This window comes from Zeus faber (genome assembly GCF_960531495.2).
Source record: "Zeus faber genome assembly, chromosome: 9".
Lineage (NCBI taxonomy): Eukaryota > Metazoa > Chordata > Actinopteri > Zeiformes > Zeidae > Zeus > Zeus faber.
In genome coordinates, this window is record NC_137197.1 from 20,346,003 (window position 1) to 20,371,282 (window position 25,280).

General features: G+C 39.3%; 1 protein-coding gene across 1 annotated transcript in view; it reads left to right on the top strand.

Moving 5' to 3' along the window:
• Positions 1-25,280, top strand: part of ncam1b (neural cell adhesion molecule 1b) — a gene marked incomplete at its 3' end in the record, with an annotated part of 106,346 nt that overhangs the window by 77,696 nt on the left and 3,370 nt on the right. The window contains exons 10-18 of the mRNA XM_080006688.1: positions 534-563; positions 4,663-4,813; positions 5,677-5,864; positions 7,170-7,266; positions 9,385-9,555; positions 10,342-10,470; positions 19,770-19,894; positions 20,873-21,053; positions 24,688-24,880. Of these exons, the coding sequence (XP_079862814.1) occupies positions 534-563; positions 4,663-4,813; positions 5,677-5,864; positions 7,170-7,266; positions 9,385-9,555; positions 10,342-10,470; positions 19,770-19,894; positions 20,873-21,053; positions 24,688-24,880 (1,265 nt within the window). The remainder of the gene's footprint in view (positions 1-533; positions 564-4,662; positions 4,814-5,676; positions 5,865-7,169; positions 7,267-9,384; positions 9,556-10,341; positions 10,471-19,769; positions 19,895-20,872; positions 21,054-24,687; positions 24,881-25,280) is intronic.

Genomic DNA, 25,280 nt, shown 5'->3' on the forward strand with positions numbered 1-25,280 from the left:
ACATTTTCTCTGCATGACAGGCTAGTTGGATAGCTGCTAAGCGATCAAGGGATGTATATGACGAGACAACATTATTTTGGTCAGTACATAATAGAGATCAGAAACACTCCCAGAGGAAAATGCCGTGCGAAAAGTTAGACAAGAATTTAAACAGTTGGAAAGTGGCTTCTAAAATGGAAAAAAGGTGCAACACAATACAGATAATCAAAGCAGTAGTAACTAATGCATAACATAGCTAGAGGGGTTTTTGCACTAATGTATGTGCATAGCCTAACATAATAATAATAAATCTGCAATTGAATGAAACAAACAACGACAGAGAGAAATGGTATTAGACCCGGCCATTTGAGAAGGGATTGAGTGCTTTACCTTGTGCCTATAATTAACTATGTTCTCGGACGTTGCACCATTCACTGTCAGTGGACCTTATTCTATTGAAAATACATGTCGTGTTAGACTGGATAAGTTGGATGAGACCTCCTCTCTAAGGACGCTGTGCTGTTGTCTTGTTGTTCTGTCTCTGTCCTCTGCAGGCTTCATGGACTCGGCCAGAGCAGCACAAGGTAGAGCTCCCAACTGCATGACTAAAATACGCTGAGATTTATTTATTTTCTAGGTCAAGGCGGGAAAATTAAATTTCCCCGCTTGGCCCTCAAATAGCACTCAGGACGCCCATAGCAGAAGACCGGCAGAAAAATCACAACATGGGCATCAAATCTATCTCCAACTGTTTCCCATTTGATATGACAGAAGGCACAAGTTGGCTAAAGAAGTAGAGCAGGGACAGTATTGAATGGCTCCTCCTGCACTTTTCCTCGCGGGAGCTTCAGGAATACCGTATTTCCTCAAATAAAGACCGGTAGTCAAATAAAAACTGGGCCTCTCGTAAATGCCCTCACAAACAAATAAAGGCCTGCCTCAAATACAGACCGGGTGGGAGGAAACCAAGCACGGACAAACTCCCGGTGCCTGTTATATAACGTGCACGACGGTTAACCATAACGTACATTTCCACCGCTTTAAATTGAGCAATATAATCATGCTATTTTCAACTCTTTGTTGTTCTGGTTAACTCATTGTGTTAAGTGTACCATGGTGGTTCCCGTATCACTTTTACGGTGTTTTTATTTTTCGTTAGTTTCCACTTGTATGAAACAAACATTTTGAACCCAACTAAGGGATGTTCCTCCTTGGGTCAGGACTGCGTGGATTGCGTAATGGAGATTGAGCGAACTCCACTGTGAGTCCCGGTCGTTACCGTGTCGCAGAACAAAATAATTGTATTGCTAGCACTGAGAAGTGACAAGGAAAATTCTCATAATAAAACAGTGTGTTTTTATTTGAGCTGTATTTATTTTTAGGAGCATGGCACCCAGACGGAAGTTTCATTTAAAATTCAAAGAGAGACTTTTGTTTTTTTGTTTTTTTTATATAAAAGCCCGCCTCTAAGCCTGCTTCCAGGCCTGGTACCCTCTGCGGTTGAGATAAATAAAGGCCCCGGTCACTATTTGAGGAAATACGGTACCTTTCTGTCTATGCAGTGTTAAAAGTACATAAATACTAGTGATTGTGAACTCCAGGTAGCAATGTGGAACTTCAGTAGCATGTCTGAATTCCAAGCTGTCCTCAGACTGGATAATGTGTTTTTCTGCCATATATTCCATTATAGTGCAATTATGCCCAGGAGTGGAAAATGTATTTTTGTAAAATGCAATTGTATGCATGTATATATGCGACAGGGAAATTCTGTATGCGTTTGCCCCGCAGTAGTGTGAGAAGTCAGTTTAATGGTTGATTGGCAGGCAGCGTGGAAACGGAACGTGCGTGGGGTTTGTATGCCGGGCCGGTGGACGTTTGGAGAGACACGTGCTCAATGTTCCCTCAATTTTATGCTCTGCTATTCCCGCCGCACGTCTCCTCCATTGCTAAAGGCGAAACAAACTGATGGAGGGTCTCGCTCGCAGTTTGGTTTGATTTATTGGACTGGCTTGCCATGGAGAATTTTCCTTTTTCACCGAGCTTACTTTCTTCCAGTATCTCATCTGTTTTGCTCCCAGGTGTCAAACAACCTCGTGTACGGTGGTTTCCATTCCGGTTTTTTAATGTTGAAGAAAATAAAGCACAAATTAAGGAGGACTAACATCGCTTCGTGGTTGTATCAAATAGCCACAAATACACTGTTTCATTATTCATCCATTCGGCCTTCTTACTGAAACCATATTTATGAAACTTTAATGAATCCCCTTATATCAGCTTGCGGATGAGCAGTGACCGTGGTGTTCATAGCGTCATGAGAATTTATAATAAGTAGTCTTTCGTCGTCACACCGTAGACATAGCTCGTGAAAAAAGATGAAGCGTCTCCGGCGCTAGATGCTAAGTGACCGACTTGGCCTGGGGGGTCGCTGTGCAGATGCTGGTCAGAGATCCAGGAGGTTGGGGGGTTGGGAGGGGAAGCCACGTGCACCAGGGTGAGAATAGAAAGGCACTTTGTGTTATGTAAGTGTTTCCCAGATCCTGCGACCCGCCGTGCATAATTGATGCCCCAGACACGCTTTGTCTATCCGGTTTGAATGTAAAACTAATGAGGATTTCTCTTACATGGCCGCCCAGACTGGGCCCTAATCTAATATGTGCTGAAGGAGCCGAGCCGTGGGTTTGTCAGCCGCTTGGATCAAAGCCACGCGGATCACCCAGGAGAGGCACTTCGGGGGTCAGAGCCACTTTTACAAGGAAAAAAAGGCTCTTTGTTGGATAGAATTAGGCTCCAGACAAGTCCCCACTATAGATTGAATTGCACTATTCAGATTGATTTGGGACGTAACTTCTAATTTCAAATTGCAACTTCCATATTTTTGATTGAAACATGAACCAAAGAAGGTTTTGATCAAAAATTTGGCTTTTGAAAAAATAATGAACATTGTAGCATTATCTAGGTACTAATTAGCTTGCATTATTATTTATTATAATTTGTTATTATTATTATTCTTATAATCATAATAATTTTGTAATAATAATAGGAGTCATTATTATTAGTATTATTTATAATAATAATAATAATAATAATAATAATTATTATTATTATTATTATTATTATTATTATTATTATTATTAACCATAAAAAGCAAACAAGCCAAAAGGAAAAATGTAAGCAAAAATTTAATTTAAAAAAAAAGGTCAATATTATACACCATTTCAACTTTTGGTCACCATTTTAGACCTTGAAGGATCACGATCATCCCTCAGCGAATAATTTTTCAATCATGATTTTTCAATAATTATTAGGAAGCAACGGCATTTACAGATTATATGAATGGTTTGCGAGTATATGTCAAAGTCGAAATTGTGATGTGGAAACGTTTTGCACCTGCAAAACAAACGGCAGTAGTTCCTGTGAGAGAGTGTTCCGTTTCAACACAGTCGTTTGGGTCTCATTAAGGATTTAAAACGGCGGCACAGAGCCGGGTTCTGCGGTGTCACATGTCCACAAACAACACAGGGTGTTTGACCCTGCAATTCCTAATTAACAACTACACCAGGTACCACTGGGTTAGGAAGCCGTCATTATAATATTTTATATGATATCATATCATATCATGTCACACTCCTTGGTTTCTGTGAATTCTTTCTCTCTTTCGATGAACATCTCAGTCTTGAAAGTTTGACATGCACAATTCATAATCTGTAGTTTTAGAAGTACAAGTATAGTCTGAAAAGGAAATATACAAAAATATATATCTAAATAAAAAACAAAAATAGCCAGTTGTACAAATAAAATCGAAATGAACACCAAAGTAGAAAATTGCCAATAGAAAAAAATGCCCCCCGCCCAGCCGCCCCAAAAAAAACAGATATGCAAAATATGATTCTATGCACAGGATAAGTTAAATTACAAAGCATTATCTGGTGTGTCAGTATAGCAGCTATGAGTATAAAATATAAATATAGATGGATATACTGTACAGGATGAATAAATGCATGCAGTATGTTTCAATAATACAGGCATGTATAACAACCGATGAGTAATTATGGATTATTACTACAATGTCTACAATGTTATTACATCATGGTTTACAATAATACAATGACCAGGGCGCGGTAGCCTACAAAACTAACTCCATTAGGCTCACTGGAGCGTGCCCGCTTAATTAACTTGCTTACAGTGGTTTTCTGTTGTATGTGGAGCGAAGTTAAGACTCAGCGATGTCGAAGAACCTGAGTGTGAAGCTGGAGAGAACCTGCGATGGTTCTTCCTCCTCCTCCTCCTCCTCCTTCTTCTCTTCCTCCATAATTGATGAGCGCTCCCCTGCTGTGAACCCTGTTGGTTTCTCCATCTCCTCCTCGGACCCCTCGCGCTGCAGCATGTGTTGATTGAATATGTGTCTCACTCATTTAGACGCCGGCTTTGCGGGGAGTTAAACTTTTTTATTTATTTTTTTTAATGATTCACTTTCTTCTTGCCAAGACAAGTCTCAAGTCTTTTGCCGTCGTCAACGTAATGAGATATTCTTCCTTTTTTGTACCGGATTCTGCCAAGCTTTGATCTTCTCTGCACTACGTCTAGAAGCTTTAAGGGTGATTGGCGTCCTTTGAGAACAAATTCAATTATCGGGGGGGGGGGTTTTTGTTTTTGTTTTTTTTTCTCTCCTCTGCTTTCGTTCAGAGCGTGGATGGGAACGTGGTGGTGCGGAGCGACGCCCGCGTGTCGTCCCTGACCCTGAAGTTCGTCAAGTACACGGACGCCGGGCAGTACCTGTGCACGGCGCGCAACGCCATCGGAGAGGACGCCCAGCTGGCCCACCTGGAAGTCCTCTGTGAGACCCCCCACCCTCCGTCCCTCCCTCCAAGCTGTGTTTCTCAACCGCTGTGCCACAGTCTAAATGTTCCAAATTTCACTTAAAAGTACGCAAATAATAGAAACGAGCTATTGAGTTGCAAGATCAAAATTGCAAGGATACACTAATTAATCTAATAAATGAGTTCCAGCCAGAATAGCAGCTCTGTGATCACCAAGCTCAAGTTTCGAGTGACCGTTAACGGCTGGTGATAGTGATGAAAGGTTTGACTCTTTTTTTTTCGGATTCCATTCTTGACAAGTCACTCGGTAAAGGGTAAGGAGTTGTTCATTATTCTGACTCTTGGTTTCGTTCGGTTCATCCGGTCCAACACACGAGCAAGGGAGGACTTCCTGAACGGGAGAGAGTCAGAAGGGTCGGTTTGAGTTGCGAATGGGATTCACACAGAAATCATTTAATTCTGTCAAAATGATTTATTTTGGTGGAAATCAGTCCCATATGATAGGAATTATGAGAAATACCTAGACCTCTCTTTGCCTTTGACGTTGAATTAGTCCTCAGTAACTACTCTCAGTTTGTGATTTGAACATTCACTCATTTCCCCACTCTTTCGCCGGAGTGACCCCAGAATCCGGAATCATTTGAAAGATTTGTTCGCTTGGAACTAATCGTTTGCGTGTCTTGCATCACTCATTATTGGTAGACCATAATAATAAGCACGGTTCAGTTTGGGACATTTTTAATATGGCAGTGGTGTACTGTGAGAATATTTCAATGTAAAAAGCATGCCGTGGCAGAGAAAGGGGGGGGAAGACACTGCTCTTCATTCCGGCGGCTCTCTCCAACCCGAGGTGAAATAACATGTACTTCCTCTCTCCCAGACGCCCCGAAGATCCAGGGCTCGGCGGCGGTGTACACGTGGGAGGGCAACGCCGTGAACATCAGCTGCGAGGTCCAGGCTCACCCCAGCGACGTGTCCATCCTGTGGCTGAGGGACGGACAGCCGCTGCCCAACGCCAACACCTCCAACCTCAAGATCTTCAAAAGCCCCTCGTCCAGCTTCCTGGAGGTGCAGCGTTAATGTTTAATGTTAACATCACACATGCTCGCGTCTCCATGCAGTTAGAGTTCTGCTACCGCCGAGATAAGGCAGGACAAGTATTAGTAGTGATGAGGGATATGACTCGAGTAAGAGCGTGTATGCTGTAAGTAGTTTACTACTTCTCAAGTAATTACTTACTGAGCTGTTTTGCCAGCCTGTGTACTTGGGGAAACGGAATCCCATTAACTGTAACCTATTTGCAAATAACATAGAGAAACACAATGAACTAATGAGCCATTCTCATGTTTTGTAGCATAAAAGTGCCGATTTCAATGTATATGCTGTGTGTGTAGATATCGTGTTTTGCTTTGATTGGCTCTGGGAATTCTGGCGAAGAAGAAATGTTCTTCAAGTCTATTTCTTTCAAGTTTATTTTTTTTAGTCTATACAGATTTATGTTTAAATAACTTTGTGACTCTTATCAAAAGGGAAAATATCGGAGCACAATACACCGATACAAAATCACTCAAGTACTGAGTTTTATTTCTACACAATAATGTTCTCCAAGTACTCCATTACAGGTGAAAATGTACTCGAGTACTGTAACAAGAGCAGTTGTATGTAGTTACTTTCTACCTTTGGAAACCGTGCAGACACACTCACATTTAAATGCTTTCTCTTTCTGGTACCCAAACACGTAGAAATAAATTGGGGGCTTCCTCGCTCCATCAACATTTCATGAGGAGAGATGCGAGGCAAAGGGTTTTCCTTTATCTACATTGTGGGATAATCCTGATAAATAATTGAACGGAAACAGAAAAGTGCAGAGCAAAGCACAAATAAAAATAGACTCTTCTAATGGACAAATACAAGCGGAAAGCCAGCCATACACAGAAGGACCTTCAGGTACCTCCTGGTACCTTCTGGTCCTCCTGGTGCTTCTGGACCTCCTGGTCCTTCTGGTACCTTCTCGGCCTCTTGGTACCTCCTGGTTCCTTCCTGTCCTCCTGGTACCTCCTGGTACCTTCTGGTTCCTTCTGGTCCTCCTGGTCCTTCTGGTACCTTCTCGGCCTCTTGGTACCTCCTGGACCTCCTGGTACCTTCTGGTCCTCCTGGTCCTTCTGGTACCTTCTCGGCCTCTTGGTACCTCCTGGTTCCTTCCTGTCCTCCTGGTACCTCCTGGTACCTTCTGGTTCCTTCTGGTCCTTCTGGTACCTTCTCGGCCTCTCGCTACCTCCTCCTGGACCTTCTGGTACCTTCTGTTCCTTCTCTTTGAGAGCTTCTGTTTTTGGGTTTTCCTTTCGCCATCTGCCTCTTCTCATCCTTCCCCAGGTGACGCCCGAGTCGGAGAATGAATTTGGGAGCTATAACTGCAGCGCCTCCAACCAGATCGGCACCGAGTCCAAGGAGTTTCTCCTCATCCAGGCAGGTCAGTAATTATACCTTCACTTTATAATCCTCCGATCCTGCTTTTAGATAGACGGCCATTGATCTGTTCTGCTCAATCACTACCTGCCCTTTTATTGATGGGTTCAAGCCGCATCAGTCTTAATCCTTGTTGAGGCAAACCGCTCTGATCGAGATTTGTTTTATATCTCATCTGTTATTATCTCATGATTGTCTCCGACCACAGGCTGTTTATCATTTAAGATTATCATTTAAAAATCATTATTTCAGAACAGGTGCAAACTATTTTAAGGCAAGGAAGGGCAAGAATGTGTTTTGTCAATAATACATTATTTATTTAGACTATAAGTTGCTCTGATGTTCAGTTATTTCTTGGCATATTTAAGTATTGGGCTTTTTGTATTGACATTATCATATCTGCTCTGTTGCGTTTTACTACTAAGAGACGGAAATCCAATTTTACATGTATCATTGCACTATTCCAATCTTACACAATAATAATTGCATAAAATGGACAAAAAAGACAGTTCAATTGTTCATTGCAATTAATTGTTTAACAATTAATTGGGAACTGATATTTCATGATCGTGACAGCCCTATCTTAGTAGCGTCTGAGACCTCTTGCCGACAGTTTGAACTCTGTTCCCAGTTTGTTATTATTAAAAACTTGGGTTTTATTTAACATTACTTCTTGCTGCATGAAGTGTTTTTGCATTTGTCGAATCTCCAGAGATCAGCAATCCAGACTGACTTGTGCATTTATCTGTTAATAGCGATTTATCTTCTGTTATCATCAAAGTTGAAGCAGCAGAACTGACTCTTGCAGCATTTTACGGGCTTTTTTTTCTCCCTGAATTCAGCATTTAGTATTCAGCTCCAGAGAAGCCACCATAGTGCACAAATTGTACATAATTTATACATATGACAAATTAGAGCGTTAGAGATTGATGCGTTCCTTTCAGTGTTGGAGGCTCTGGAACGAATCCATTTTAGCTAGCTGGTGCATAGGCAATGGATCAAATTTAAATAAGTACATAAAAAGTGGCCGTAGCACTCACTCATATTCTTTAAGCAGAACGCTGGTGAAGTATACATTACTTTGTAGTTGAGCAGTGAGGTCATTTGAAAGAAATTGTAATGTAAAATGTCCTGTACACTGTTCTGTAAATTATCAATGTAAAAATCTATCTATATACATGTATTGGTAATAATCATATAAAAGGGCTGTCAACCGATTAAATTATTTAATCGCGATAAATTGCAAAATAATCGCAAAACCTTTTATCTGTTCAAAATGTAGCTTAAAGGGGAATTTTTTTTTCTTATCAACATGGGAATGGGCAAATATGCTTGCATTTCGCAAGCATATTTTCACAGGGGAAAAAAATCACTCACCAGCTTGTTAAACTCATAAAACAGCGCAAACTGCGATCCTACAGTTCCTGTTAATGTAAACATCAGATCAGGGTCATAAGTAGAAAGTGAAACCGTTTTAATAAAATAAGGTTGTAAATTAACGCAGACAACACCGGGTCTTCTTTGTGTGGAAAAATAGGTTGCGCTGACGCAACAGGGGGCACGAAGAAGAAGAGCTGACGTCACTTCCTTAAGCAATGTTTTAACGCAACAACAACAAATAAACACCAGAAGCAAGAAATTTCACTTCTCCCTGAAAACATCGTCTCTGTGTTGTTATCGATTACGAGAAAAAGACGGCAGAAGCTGAATTATATCGTAGAACTGGCAGTGGGTTGCTCCCAGAAAACAACAATTCCCAGGATGCCTCTATATATACCATATATATATATATTTATATATATATATATATATATATATATACACACACACACACACACACATAATAAAATAAAATATAACATTTTTAACATTGTGGAATATATGATATGATCTTCTATAATAAATACAATCATAAATTAATTATATTTTCTTAGTTTTAGAAAATTTCAAATGTTTGAAAAAATAAAATAAAAGTAAAACAATTAACGTTGCTGAAAAAACAAACATGTATACATTTTTTTATTCTAAGCTGTGTATATATATATTTATAATATTTATTTATAAACGCAGTACAAATGACCACAAACATCCTGACCCCGTGTTCCTCTCTTCCCTCCACCAGACGTTCCGTCGGCTCCCTCCATCGAGGGCGTGGAGCCCTTCTCCAGCACGGCGCGGGTCCAGTACCAGGAGCCCGAGGCCACCGGAGGGGTTCCCATCCTCAGATACAGGGCCGAGTGGAGGATGCAGGGCCTGGGCAGCTGGCAGCAGAATGTCTACGACGTCGAGGACGGTGAGGAACCCTCTACCTTCTCCATGTCAAGGACCCCCACTGTGATACACATGAGGGCCATGGTCTCCATTCGATAAGATTTTAGTCTCTGGGACCCGATTCGGAGAATGTATTAATTTTTTAATCTGCTATAGTCCAACTTCCATACCTGTTAAGACTATAGTTAGGGAGACAACAGTGAAACTATGATTAAAACACTCAGTATTGCTCTTGTGTTATTAATTCAATAAGGGTGAAGTTTTGCTGGGGACCCCCAGGAACATCTTGTAAAACCCCCTTAGGGTCCCCGGACCCCACGTTGAGAACCATCTCTTATACCAGAAAAGAGATGGGTCATAACCGTCAATCATAAGTGACAAAGAAATATATTATTATTATTAGTAGTAATAGTAGTATGAGTTTCTAGCAGAAGCAGTTATGTTCTTTACATATTACATGACATATATGTTAATCCCTTTTATAAGTAATAATAGTAAATAATAGTAATAATTCTATTTCTATGTTTTTTAGTGCATTTCACATGAATACAATAAAAAAGAACAAAATTCTAAATTTATCGGTTTTACCACCACTTCAAAAAGAATCCTAAATCCAAATGTAAAAATCCATTCATTTGCTAAAATACCAGATGAGAAACCGGCCAATCAGATGTTAGTGTCAATGTTGATCAAGAGGACACGTTTGGACAGTTTTGAACAGTTTCTGACACTTCTGGACAGTTCAGGTTCAGGCCTGGAGAGTCGGTTTAATCTGGATTGTTCCTCCCGTCGTGGTGTTCCTCTCCAGGTTCTCTGACTGAGGTGACCATCGTCGGCCTGAAGCCGGAGACAAACTACGAAATCAAGATGTCGGCCGTTAATGGCAAGGGAGAGGGAGAAAGCAGCCCCGCTCTGATCTTCAAGACCGAGCCCGTCCGTGAGTTACACTCGGCGTGACTTTAACAGATCGATAGACTTGAGAGCGGAAGTCACGTCTGTCAGCTTTTTTTATTGGAACCGGGCTTTTGAAGTAAATAAGTCATGTATATAAAATAATGGCTAATAAAACGAATGTGGCCGTGTTCACTATCGATTTATCTCTTTTTATATAAGTGAATTGTGTGTATTTTTGATGTTTTTTTCGCGCTTTGCAAACACTGTATCGAGGGAGTTTTAAACTCTCATTCATGGAGCATGGTAAATGTCCAGCTGATCAAACTGCTCTGCATCTTTTGTTTGGGAAGAAATCAGATTGCCCATTTTCCCCTGACAGGTTTTGTTTGTGAGCCACTAGGGGGGAGGATCCGACTGTCAGATGCGATTACGGTTTCAGTGTGAAGCCGGCTTTACCCTTCTACGTCCCTCTGATGTCTACGTGTGGATGACACTAGAAATCGATTTGTAGAAGTGTGTGAAAAGCCATTTCCCGGCTGAAAAGAAGACAAGTGGTCCGCGCTCCCAAAGTGCTGTTTGAGACCCGGGTGACATCTCAAATATCAGGCTGCTCCGGAAAATGCTGTTTAATATATTTTACATATTTTCAAGTCGACTTGTTTTTTAATTTCCTTAGTTGTCAGAGATATGAGGATGGACTATACTTTTTTTACCGATTCCCTCCACATTTTCAAACTAATTGTTATTGGTGTCGGTGCAGAACGGACTTATTAATTCTGTCCAATTATATGTGGCGTGTGGAATACTACGCATGTTAATTTTCTACTGTCGGTGTTCAAACACCAACAGTAGAGTAGATCTTTGTTTAAGACACGATCTTAAACAAAGAACTGCTGTAGTTGAAGATACCTTGCATATTGCCGTCATGAATGGTCACATTTGATTAAAAAAAAAAAAGCAATTTTGATTCTTTGCACTTCCAGGAAGGCGTTTGACACATAAAAAAAAACCACAAACAAATTGAGAACTGATTCCCTTGAGAGTTTCCAACTAATTCTACTTTAGACGTTAAAATCTGAAACAAAGGACGACTGTATAGCTGAAGATAATTTGGATATTGACTTCTTGAATGAGGTCAAACAAAAAAAAAATGTTTCCACTTCCAGAGATCTTCTAGGAAGTGTTATTATTTAGTTTGTTATTATTGTTAAGGAACCCATAAATAAAAATAACAAAGCAAAATAAAATAACAACTGAAAGCAGTCTGCAAATTTCAAATTAAATAAATGATTTCCAGCACTGTTCATGTTCTGTTCTCTCTGTTTGGTTTCATTACACACCCTTTTTAGAAGCAGACAGACTTTATCGATACAGACAGGACAGAATCACTGGACCATAGTCGTCGGAATAAATGTGAAAACTGTAGAAAATAAATGGTGTATGGCAACATCAGATTGTAAACAGCTCAGTATCAATAAACACTGGGAGTAAACAACTACCACAATGAGAGATAAACGTCTAGAGAGAGGAAAAAATAAACAATCCATATTCATCTATATTTCGGAACATGAGCCTCTGGGGTATGTAACAGCAACTTAAACAATATAAAAGAAAAACAATGGGGATGTTGTCATGTGGAGTAAAATGCTGTGAGAGAATAATACAAAAGGTAAAAATCAATCAATAAATAGACATGAATAAATAATGAAGTAGTAATAATAATAATAAAAGTAATGATAATAGTGGAAATAAAAGTAATTATAATAAAAATGTATACAAATAAATATGTAATGTTTTAAATAAATATAATCAGTATGAAGTATGACAGTATGAATAAATAAGTACAAATCAGTGAAAAAAATGAGAAACCACACCCAATAGTTATACGTAAAGATGCTTTTGAGCATTTACGTATTATTTTATTTATTATGAATTATTAGCGTTTATGTATGATTTATTATTTATTAATTTCACTTTTATTAATGTGCTTGAAAACTATAAATGCCCAAACTAAAAACCATCACTCTCCCTTAATTCTCATTTGTCCGTCCCGCCATTCATCCTCTCAAGTCCTGGTTCATAGCGCCCTCTGGTGGCTATGTCTAAAGTCGCACCCTTGGATTGTGCACGTACTGACTCGAAATCCATGATCTTTACATGTGTTTACCTGAATGTTTTCCCACATTCATCAGTTCATTTTGTCTAATTTTCATTTTTATTTATTTTTGCGCCATTTTTCCTTTTTACCTATCAGGCTTTTCATATGCACGTGAGTGTTGTAGTACAAATCCTAGCTTTACCTTTGTGCAAATGCTTTTCGGAATGTAGAAGACTCATCATTTATTTTTATTTTTCTCCTAATTTCCTTTTTCTTGGTTTGAGTTATTTAGAAGGTTTTCCAAGTAAAAATATCTCTGTGATAGCATATTGCGATTATAATGTAGAGACTACATCAGTTTATCCATCTGTCAGGGCAGAAATAGAGGAAGAAAACGGTTCTGTCTAAATGTAAAATATATACCCAAAGATTTTGTTTGTTTTTTTGTGAAAAGGTTATTTATGGTAGAAAAACATTGTCTGGAAAATTATTATTTTACTTTGAAGTGTAACAAATGAAAATGAGTCTCTGCTCAGGCAGTTAAGACATAATATGTGTTTTAGACATGCATGATTTCCTAAAAAAAGAATTAGACGTGATTTAAATTAGATAAAGTTCAGTCTCTTTCATTATTCTCGCCAGCGTCAGGTTAAAATACGAACACAGTAAAAACCTGGAGAAGTTTCTCCGTCACATGTCGAGTAAAGAGGAATGTGGTGAATTTTAAAGTCCTTATTTGGATGTTATTTTATTTTTTGGTTCGTCTGTGTTATGTAACAGAAGGTCGATATTTCTGCAGAAATCCAAATTTACTGTCGAAACACAGCTGCCATTATTACCTTTCCTCTCATCTTCGCTGATGGGATGTTTAATTTCTTCGACACAGATTTGTTGTCTGTGGGTAGTTTAAATAATGTGGGTATTTAGACAATGTGAGTAGTTTAGATAATGTGAGTAGTTTAGATAATGTGAGTAGTTGAGATTATGTTAGTAGTTTAGATTATTTGGGCAGTTTAGATAATGTAGATGGTTTAGATAATGAAGGCAGTTTAGATAATGTGGCTTGTTTAGATAGTGTGGGTAGTTTACATAATGTGTGTGGTTTACGTAATGTGTATAGTTTACATAATGTGGGTAGTTTACATAATGTGTGTAGTATAGAAAATATGTCTAGTACAGAAAATGTGGGTAGTATAGATACTGTAGGTAGTTTAGATAATGTAGGCAGTATAGATGTTGTGGGTAGTTTAGATAATGTGGGTAGTTTAGATACTATGTGTAGTTTACATAGAGTGGGAGCCACTGTAGAAGGCTGTTCCCAACCGGAGGCCGGTCGGCTGACAGTCGCATGGCAGCCGGTTCCCAGTCAGTTCCCAGGCAATTACCAGGCGGCTCCCAGTCAGCTGGGAGTCCCCTCCCCTTCTGATGTGTCCTGACGGGCATCTTTAATTTCCACTGTAAACACAAGCATTCATTCAACTGCGATGTGTCACCATGAGCTGGTGCTGACTTCACAAAAGCATACTTACATTTCAGAGATATATTTCGGTGGACCTGAAATATTTGAACCCTGAGCAGAGATCCCTTTTCAGAGTTCAACAACTTTTTTTTTTGTCATATAAATAAAAATATAATACATATTATTTTTTTTTTTTAATATATATACCTATATATATTTTGAAATAAACATTAATTGTACTTATTGGAGCCACTCTGAACTTATCACTCAAATACGATGTGATTGATGGATGAATAGATCTGCAGCAAAGGGTTCTTTGCTCAGGTGGAGGAGCAGGGTTCAGGCAGGTGGGCTAAGCCCTGCTGGGCTCCTGCTTGGACCGAGAGGTGTCGGTGGGGCAGATAAACGCCTTAAGATGAAAAGTTGAAACGATTGTGGAAACTAATCAATAAAATTATGATCTAAATTTTCTATTGTAAAATCTAAAATTGATCAAGTATCAATACTTGGCATCAATATTGTATAGCAAAAGAAACCTGGATTCTTTCATTCTGATCCACTTTGCTTTGACTTCCTTTAATCCGTCCGGCTGTTGCATCCAGTGTCTTGTCTTGTTTTAATTGAAAAGGGATCTGGGAAGGCTTGAGTTTGTAGGCTATTAACAGCATAATGCAGTCAAAAAAAATTAACAGGGCAAATGGGAGCAGATCAGAATATAATTGGAGGCTTCATACTAAATAAACAGAGGGAATAAAGATAAGATAAACCCTTCCCCTTGCATCTTTGTAAACGAATAATGTTAATTTAAAATCTGAGATTTATATGTTGATTCTCTTAAACATACTGTAAATAGGGCTGTATGATTATGGCTAAACTGATAATGACGATTATTTTGCTCATTATTGTGCTCACGACAATTTATCATTTTCATCTATACATTCATTTTGGGGATGAAGCCCCCCCCCCTTACTCCCATATTAACGAATGCTGCGGTTCAAACCAAGTGTGCACAGCTGGCACACTTGGTTTGTATATATAATATTGGTTTGTATATATGTAATATAACACATTATAACCACTTTTGACTGTGTGTGTATGTGTGTGTGTGTGTGTGTGTGTGTGTGTGTGTGTGTGTGTGTGTGTGTGTGTGTGTGTGTGTGTGTGTGTGTGTGTGTGTGTGTGTGTGTGTGTGTGTGTGTGTGTGTGTGTGTGTGTATTTATATATACATATATGTGTGTGTATATATTATATATACTGGTTCAAATAATAGACTATGCTTACTTCTGTTCTTATACTGATATAACTTTATCGATTTAAGGTACTACAGAATCAAAGTAGCTACTAATTCTGCGACAAATAAATGTTAAGAACACCACACGTGGTAAAAAAAATTATTCATAACTAAATTACGTCATCGCAAAAGAACCTAAATCAGTGATTACAAGCCTGGTCCCCATTCTGTGCCATCCACAGACCTAAACAACTAACATGGGTGTAACAATTCACTGCAGTTATTAATATTTATTCTTATTTAATTGCCACAGGTTTTTTATTGTGACAGTTTTAACAGGTTGTAAACGCCTAGATGTGTATGGAAGGATTCATGCGCCCCCTCTGGTTGTTTGTGGTACTTCACCTGACTTCACATACAATTATATTGTAAGTTTGTTTAATTGTAACCTGGCACTTAATGTTGATAAATGAACGAAAATCTGTCCAAGAGCATAACTTTATATATAGTGTAGTATTCATTTTGATTCCACCCACCTCAAAAGCACCTGAGGAAATAATAATTATTATAATAATAATATGATAATTATAATAACGCATGTGGATTTTCACCATGTGATTGTTGTAAATATTGTTATCATTATTGTAAAAAAATTTGCCTATTATGTAAATGTATTTATATTGTTTATGTTACACTTTTGCTCAGCACTTTGCACACCATGACACCAAGATGATGCACAAACAACCATTTTGTTTTCTGTTGTTCATTGAATGCGCGTCTGGTGTGTTCAGATCTGCTCAAATCTCTGCGAGCAATAAGCATCTGTGCGCTTGCATTTGTGGTGTGTCCGGGGTATCAATGCGTAAATGGAGACACCAATACACATCTCCGCTCCGCTGCGCACGCTCCTCTCCTATTTCTACAAATGGAAAAAATAAAAACAGTTTGTTTTTATTGTTTTATATGTATTTAATTTTTCCAAATTGAACAAAAGGAAAAAAAAAACGAAGCCTGTGTGTGTGTGTGTGTGTGTGTGTGTGTGTGTGCGCTCCACGGAGCCTGCAGCTGCATAGCGAGCTCCCGCTGACGCACGGTTAATTGACTTTTCCATATGGATAATTGCAATCAGGCGCAAAACAAGTACAAATTTTAATTGAATTAATTGTGGAGGCCAATATCGATATCTCGATTAATATGAGATTAATTGTGCAGCCCTCACACTATGTTCCGTTCCACAACATGTATATTTTTCATGAAACAAATGCAAGATTATCCCGTATACTCAAGTTGCTTTCAGCTTTGAACGCCTGCTCCTCCTGGATCAGCCACAGACCAGCCGTGGATCTACCTGGTTCCTGGCATGGTCCAGCTGCCCTCTCTAATTTCCCACTGTAATGTGTGTAGTTTAGATAATGTGGGTAAGTTTACATTATGTGGGTATTTTAGATAATATGGGTATTTGAGATGATGTGGGTAGTTAAGATTCTATGGGTAGTTTATATGACTTGGGTAGTTTAGAATAAGGTTTTTCTAGGTGGTAGCTTGCCAGTACTAAACTTGCCAGTGCTTCTATCATTCAAGGTGACCGAATCTTCCCTGTTGTTTAACAGAACCATTGATTTGTCTATCAAAGTAAATGTTGAAATACAGTGGAAACTGATTATAATTCTCTCTGTTTCAACCATTTTGATATAGTTTGGGAAAGCACATTTTTCGACGTGTTGTCCTCCCTAGTAAAGCCCAATCTACGTACTAACCCTTTACAGAAGAAGCCAGTCTGAGCTGTTCCATCCACGAGGCTGAGACCTCGCGTGATCCATGTGTTTTTCTCCTGTCTCACCGTGTTTCTGTGTTTATGCTTTCATGTGTTTTCTGACCATGTTTTGTCATCTCGTTGTATCTCATTTCACCTCTTCCACTTTCTTTCCTCTCCGTTCATTTGGTGTGACGTCATGTTTTTTCGTCTTGCATGCTGGTGACGTCTCCTCCGCCCTGCAGAAGGTAACCGGGTGTTCTTCACCGCCAGAGTCTTCCTTCAAACTAAAAATCGAAAAGGCTTAAAAAGCAGGAGAAAGGCTCAGGAGGCGCTAAAACTAGTATCTGAGAAAATGTACCTTGTTTAACTTAAAGGACCATACTAAAGCAAATTGAATTTTAGCCTTTTTTTCTTTTCAGCACATACATTTTAAATTATCCCTGACTATTTTACTCACATTTTTTCATATATTTTTTAATTATTTTCATGGTGTGGAAATTTTTTACGATATGGTAAGAAGTTACTTAATTTTGCCCTATTTACGAATTTAGGAAATAGACATGTTACCATCATGGTCAGCAGGCCCAGGAAATAATTTTAAGGCACATTTCTCACCATATTGTTCCAATTTTCCAGAACCCCAAAAATAGAGACAAAAAATAAAAAACGAGTAATGTGAGCTATCATCACCGAAATGTTCAGGGGGTAATGTAAGATGTAAAGTACGTGCTAACTAGTGAAAGCTAAAACTTCATTTGAACAATGGTTTATTCCTTTTTTATGATCTGGTTCAGGTGTAAATGTAAATTTTCATTCATAACTAAATCACGTCATCGCAAGATGACCTAAATCAGTGATTACAAGCCTGGTCCCCATTCTGTGCCATCCACAGACCTAAACAACTAACATGGGTGTAGCAATTCACTGCAGTTATTAATTTTTATTTTTATTTAATTGCCACAGGTTTTTTATTGTGACAGTTTTAACAGGTTGTAAACGCCTAGATGTGTATGGAAGGATTCATGCGCCCCCTCTGGTTGTTTGTGGTACTTTATCTGACTTCACATACAATTATATTGTAAGTTTGTTTAATTGTAACCTGGCACTTAATGTTGATAAATGAACGAAAATCTAAATGATGAAAAAAATATGTATAATTAATAGGGAGACGTGTTAATGGTCAGTTAATTACTTTTGTAATTGTTGTAAATTCAAAGTGAATCAAAAATCGTAAAGACCATCCAAGATTGCCACAATGGGATTGGATGGGATTCATCACTATTATGAGTTCTACACTGACAACCCGTTGATTAAGATCATTTGGATTGAAGTGATCTTGCAGGACCAAGCCATTAATTTCATAACAAAGCTGCTTATTTGATGTGAAATTTTAAAAAATTTGCTAACGACTGCTAATGACTTCAACAACTTCTAGCCAATGGTTTTGAGCCGGGCTGCACGATATTGGAAAAAAACTGACATTGCAGTATTTTTCTGCAATATATATATTGCGATTTAAAAAAAAAAAAAATGTTCACTTTATTACTTGAATAGCGCTATTTGGAAAGAATTAATCATTCTATAATGACTGGCGTGATTTTGTAGGGGAGTGCATCTGCACAGAAAATAAAAATAATTATCTTAATTCTTGGCACATTCAGGCTATAATCAGTAAACTGTCAACTGTGACAGGGAAGTTTATTTTATTAGAGTATTACTCTTTCTCAAAAGGAATGATCAACCAAAAACAAGTGGTTAAAAAAAAAAAAAAGATAATAATTAATATGTAGTGAAGCTTTAGCCAAACTTTTGAGCGTTTGCTGAGGTCAGCCATGTGGTCCAGGATGTAAACAGAAGTGCGTGCGCAACCCGATACCGTTTCTATCGCTATGTTGCAAATCAGCGTCAGAACTGCTTTACGGCACTATTTTATGCCACCGCGCTTTACGCTACCTGCACGTGGGAGCGATGTAAACGAACATGGGGGAACGTGGCGCTTCAGGACATTACTAATCGGATGGATTACAGTATTACAGCATTTGCCGCAACAACATAAAGCAGGCGAGTCGGGGTCGTGACTGAAATATGCAAAAGGTAGGAACTGATAAACAGACTGGAACCGCACGTGCCTCATCGAATCCACGGTTCTTTGGAAATTTGGAAAAGAACCCTTGAATCGGAGTAAATGATGTTATACCCGAGAGACGGACTTCTCTTTTAGATTAGTCGTGGAAAATGTGAAACGTGTACGTTTTGCTTTTGTATCAAGCAGCAAAAAAGTTGCAGCGTGACGCATTTACCTTAGTTGACTCCGTACGTCCTGCGTTGTGACTGTTGCGCATGCACGCACATCGTGATGACGATGCTGAAGCGATTTATCGTGCAGCCCTAGTTTTAATGATGTCTTTTTTTGTTTGTTTTTTTTGACCAGTGATCAACTTTATGCCATCGCATAATGTTTTTTTTTCTTTAACGCTATCAATACTTTGCCCGCCGCATGATTTCAAAATCAAACCGTCTTGAGAGGTTTTCGTCTCCACGCTGCAGATGAAAGGGAGGAAGAATCCCCAAGGGGAAACAACAAAGGGATGAATCTACTTCCAAATGCAAAACTTTTTCTCTCACTTTCTTCCCAACTTTTTTTTTTTTTTTTTTTTTTTCCCCCCTCATTTTCTGTAATCTTGTGTGCACAGACCGAACCGCCAAAACCCTCCTGGTTCTTTACCTCTATTCTGGGTTTACTAATAAGCCTCTAACAAGCCCCTCCATCCCCTCCACCCCCCCGCTCTCCTTGCAGGGAAGCCCAGTCCTCCCAAGCTGGAGGGGGCACTTCAGCCCGAAGGAAACTCCATCAAAGTCACCTGGGTCAAGCAGGATGACGGCGGCTCGCCCATTTTCCACTACCTGGTCCGCTACAAGCCAGTGAGTACCACGCTAAAATGATTCTAAAGTTAATAAATTACAAAAAATAAAATAAAAAATTCAAATTCAATTCGTTATTCTGTTGGGACCTACTAGAAGGGATATTGTGAAATGTCTTTAACATCATTGATTTATTTATTTTTTTTTGTTTTTTTTAACCAGTTGTGGGGCCGCACGTGTAATATCAGTGGGGAGAAGATCTGTCAAAATGTGTGGTCTTTAACAAGGTTTAATGAGCGAAAGTTCAATCAGATTTTGAGCGTCGTGAGGTGTCAATATGGTGAACATTTTGGAGACATCTGGAAATACAGAAAATAAGTCTAGATTTTTTAGCGGTACATTAAGTACCCTAAATGTACCCTAAATGACCTAAAATAATTTAGCCACATTAAGATTACCAAAAAAAAAATGAAGGAATACAAATCTAAATGAATTGAAATGAATCTTAAAGACGCAAAAATAAAGTCAATTGCCACAATGAGGAAAAAATATAACAAAATGTGGCTTAATTCATACATCAATAATAATATTCCAAATCTCTGACTACTTCGGGTTATCTCAATCATATGATCCACTTTCTGACATAAGCATTTGGAAATGTTTTTTGTGCAATATTATGGGCTCATTAAGCCGCATTAACATCCATTTTTCAGCCTAAATTAATTAATTTAAAATATATTGTCGGCCTTAATTAATTCATTAAAAAAAAAACTCATGTTAAAGCTTAAATGAATTCATTAAAATAAATCATTTTACAGCCTAAATAAATCTATTTAGAAAAAAAAAAAGAATTTTCAGCCTCAATTATTTGATAAAAATATTAATTAGAGTTATAGGTTTCTTTTCATCAATGGTAGTACCCATGCAGCCCAACAACTGGGTATTTTGATCAATGTTAAAGGTGTTTTCACCTCATTAAGCCTTTTAGAAGTTCCCATTGTGTTTAATCCTAAATCCATGGTTTGTCTCTCCGCACAGAAGCACATATCTGAGTGGAAGCAGGAGATCCGGCTGCCGAGTGGCAGCGACTACGTGGTCCTGAGTGGGCTGGAGTGGGACACGGACTACGAGGTGTTTGTGGTGGCGGAGAACCAGAAGGGCAAGTCCCAGCCTGGGACATTCAGCACCAGGACCATGGCTGAGCCCTCCGCCATCCCAGGTACAGCCCCCTCTTAAGGCAAAGTTAGTTAGTTAGTTAGTTAGTACCACATAGCCCTCCCCCATCCCAGGTACAACCCCCTAAAGTCAAAGTCAGTTAGATGGTTTGCGAAGTTTGATACTTAGTTTGCTAGTTTGGTAGTTAGTTTGGTAATTAGTTTGTGTCGTGTTATGACAGGGCTCCTCTCCTGAGTGAGTGTGGGGGTGCGGGTTTTACCTGCTGCTAGTTAGACCAACCAACGAGCAACAGGTATGCAGCCACTCTGATCCCAGTCACCTGGCTCCAGGTCAGGTGTGGCTGATCAAACCCGACCATCCCCACACCACAGTTAGTTTGGTACTTGGTTTGGTAGTTAGTTAGCTTGTTAATTAGTTAGTAGCATCGAACCTTCTGCCATCCCAGGTAGTCCCCCCCCTCACACTAAACCCATAATGCAGGAGAACAACCAACTCCAAGCAGGAAGTCTGAGTCCAGCTCCATGGCTGCGATTACAGACGACAACTAAATAAATCGTTTATATTTCCTGCACGGCCCAGTGTCAGCCGTGATTTTCCGGCTGAATTTGCTCTGTTCCGAGTTGTCCTCAACAGCCCTCTCTCGCAGAACAAGTTTGGATTTGAGCTCCTTCCAAACTAGGACAGGCTCCTTCCATAATGGACAGAACTGTTCTTCTCCTCCCCCACTCCTCCACCGCCACCACTTCTTCTCTTGTTGTCGTTTAGTGTTTAATGGCACTGACTGACCCTGCTTTTGATCCATGCTTGGAAACTGCCTGCCTGGCGCTCGCATTGAATTAATAGCAACTAATTAACCCATGGCTTGAGGTTGTTGCTGTAATTAGAGGTTTTTCGACTGGAAGTTACCGCTATAAACGCTAGAGAGGAAAAGAGAGATTGCTTTGGCGGAAACATTACAGCAGAGCTTCATCCCTCCCCCTTCACCTTTCCTCCTTTTCTGACTCATTTCTTTTCACCCCTTTTCAAATTCACCGTCTACAGTCTAGACAGTGGTGAAGTAATCCTCCTTCCTGCCGTGCCATTGCTTTTGACATTTTTTATTTATTTTTTTATCCTTCCTCTTTCCACTATTTTCCAAGTCTTAAGCATATTTATTACACGGCTCTGGGGAATACTCGATTCTGATTGGTCAGCAGCGGCAATCAGCAGTCCGTTATTCCTGAATAACAACCGCCGATCTGTTAGTGTTGACCGTCGTCATGAAGCAACCACTAGTCTGGCTGGTTCCATATTATTCATATCACTCCGCTTTCATGCTAATGCTAACACTAACTGCCGGTGCCATCTCCTGACGCTCCATAGAAACTACAGCAGAAGACTTGAATGAATGTGGACAACAATAACAAAATCCCCAATGTCCCATTCAGCATGCCTCACTATTAACCTAAATGTCCAATTTGTTAACTCTGTTGTTGAGGACTATTTCTCTTAGCGGAAGCTCTCAAACTACGATACTAGTTATTATAAAATTGAAAATCAATATTCTTTGTTACTGTGTTAATTCATTTAGTCAGTAGCCGTGTAATAAGCGGGATAATGTGCAGCCAGACGGTCGTTACCTGCAAAAAAAAAAAAAAAAAAAGAGAGACAATCAATTAAGACAATACAAGTCCCGATCACCGTGTCGGGGGACCGGCTGGCTGCACGTCATCACTTACCTTTACCTTTTTCATATATGATTTCATTTCCTCTTGTCACAGTTTTCTCTGAAGTCTGGAAAAAAAACACCTTGATCATTTTCACCTTTTTGTTTTTCAAACTGGACATATTTTCACGTTTCTCTTCCTCTGTTCTTGGTTTTCCCCACCCTTTTGTCTTCCCCTCCTTTTTTTAATCCCCCTCCCTCCATTTTCCCCTCCTTCTCTTTTTTTCCGTTATCTTCTTCTTCTTCTTCTTCTTCTTCTTCTTCTTCTTCTTCTTCTTCTTCTTCTTTCTTCTTCATCCTTCTTCATGCAAATGTTCCTGCTCTCCTCTTGCCTGGTCCTGGTCTTGGTCCTGGTCCTGGTCCTGGTCCTGGACTCCACCCCATGTTGCATTCTGCTGTGGTGTTGTGGTGCGTGCAGCCACGCAGGACTGCTCATCCGTCACGTGCACGTTGCTGTCGCTCATCCTGTCGCTCACCCTGTCGCTCATCACAGTCGCTCTGCTTTCCTAGTTCACCAGGAGGGACCGTCTCACAAGTTAAAAGCAGACGTAGTCTAATCCACACACACACACACACACACACACACACACACACACACACACACACTGCAGAACTGAGGCTGCAGAAAAGGACAATGTTTCTTAAACCAAATCAAGGGCAATGGAATCATCCTGCGTCCTGGTCAAGTCATCAGTACAAGAAGTTACGACTATTAAGATTAGAGAAGGTAATGTGTGACACCAGCAAATAAAACAGTGCAAGTCAAGAAAGGGATAAGAAGTACAACAAAATAAAAAAATATATATAAATATGTCTAGGAATGTATATGTAGGAATACAGTATGTTTGGAATCACTAGAAAAAAAATACAATTTTATAGATAGATAGATATATAGAATGGAAGTCAGTGGAAAAGGAAGAAACGTATCAAATAAATAAATTTATATATATATATATATATATATATATATATATATATATATATATATATATATATATATATATATATATATATATATATATATTTACACAATTTTAAATAATAAACACTAGAGTGTTTGTAACAATGTGTTTTTCATTTATTTTGTTTTTATCAGTTAGAGGGTGAACACTGAGTGACGGACACTTCAGTTTACACACATCTATCTGGCTGTATCACTGTTTTCACTCACAAAAACAACATGTACTGTATGTAAAGAGCAGCAGCACCTTATCTCGACTAAGAGGGGGGGATTGTTCCAGGGCTACAGTAGCGTGGTGGCTGCTGGGATGCGTTGGGTTGCGGCTTCTCTTCATTCTCCAGATCCATCTACTGTATTTAATACCATTCTAAACTCAAACTCCTGTTTTTTTTATGCATTGATTATAAGTTCAAGTTCAGGAGATATAATGTGGTTTGTCTTGTTTCTTAACTGTGTTTAACTACGTGATGAATATCGGTGTGAAAAGAATTGAATTGTATTCCGTGGGCGTCCTGAACTGTTTAACCTTCTGAGTCGGACGGTCTTCAGATGTGATCTCAAAATGGACATCAAAGAGCAGAAAATCCCCCGCGGGAATACTTGGAACAGCCCGACAGACTTTTTATCCACGGAACGGCTCATATCGCTAGAATTTTGGCAACATACAGTAGCACTACTTTTCAGGAATGTTTTTTTGCTTGTTTTTGATTCTAACATAAAATAAATGGGGTTTCGTATATTTCAAGTCCTTATTTCTTTACATTAAAACATGAGTTGGTGTCCGATCGGGAACACCTCTCACGTTTCATCTGAAATAAGATGTGAGATGGTGAAATAGTGAAATAAATCTCATACAGCGCTGAGGTCTCCAGTGTAAAACATTAAGTCAGTGTTGAAAAAGGTGAGTTGTGAAACCATTAGTGGTCAACTTTCATTAGTGGTCGTCAAAATTTCCCCCGCCTTCTGGTGATTGGACCCCTCACTGCGGCTCCGCCTTGACTCCCGCAGCAGATCTGAGCGACGAGACGGCCATCCCCATGGGCATCATCGCCGGGATCCTGGTGGTGGCCTTCGTCCTGCTCCTCCTGGCCGTGGACATCACCTGTTTCTTCGTCAACAAGTGCGGCCTCATCATGTGCCTCTGTGGCAGCTCCGGCACCTGGTCCAAGGGCGGCAACATGGAGGAGGGCAAGGCCGCCTTCATGTGAGTAGCAAAGCGTTAAATGGACATGTGCTGGAGTTATGGTAGAAGCTCTGGAGAACTAGAGTCCTGATTCAACAGAAACAGCTTTAGATAGATAGATAGATAGATTATGTTTTGTAGTTAGGTAGTTCGATTGTTTCATAGTTAGATTGTTTTGTAGTTAGGTAATTAGGTAGATAGGTTGTTTTGTAGTTAGGTTTTTAGGTCGTTTGATTGTTTCGTAGTTAGATTGTTTTGTAGTTAGGTAATTAGGTAGTTAGGTTGTTTTGTAGTTAGGTAATTAGGTAGTTAGATTGTTTCATAGTTAGGTTGTTAGGTAGTTAGATTGTTTTGTAGTTAGGTTTTTAGGTAGTTTGATTGTTTTGTAGTTAGGTTTTTAGGTAGTTTGATTGTTTTGTAG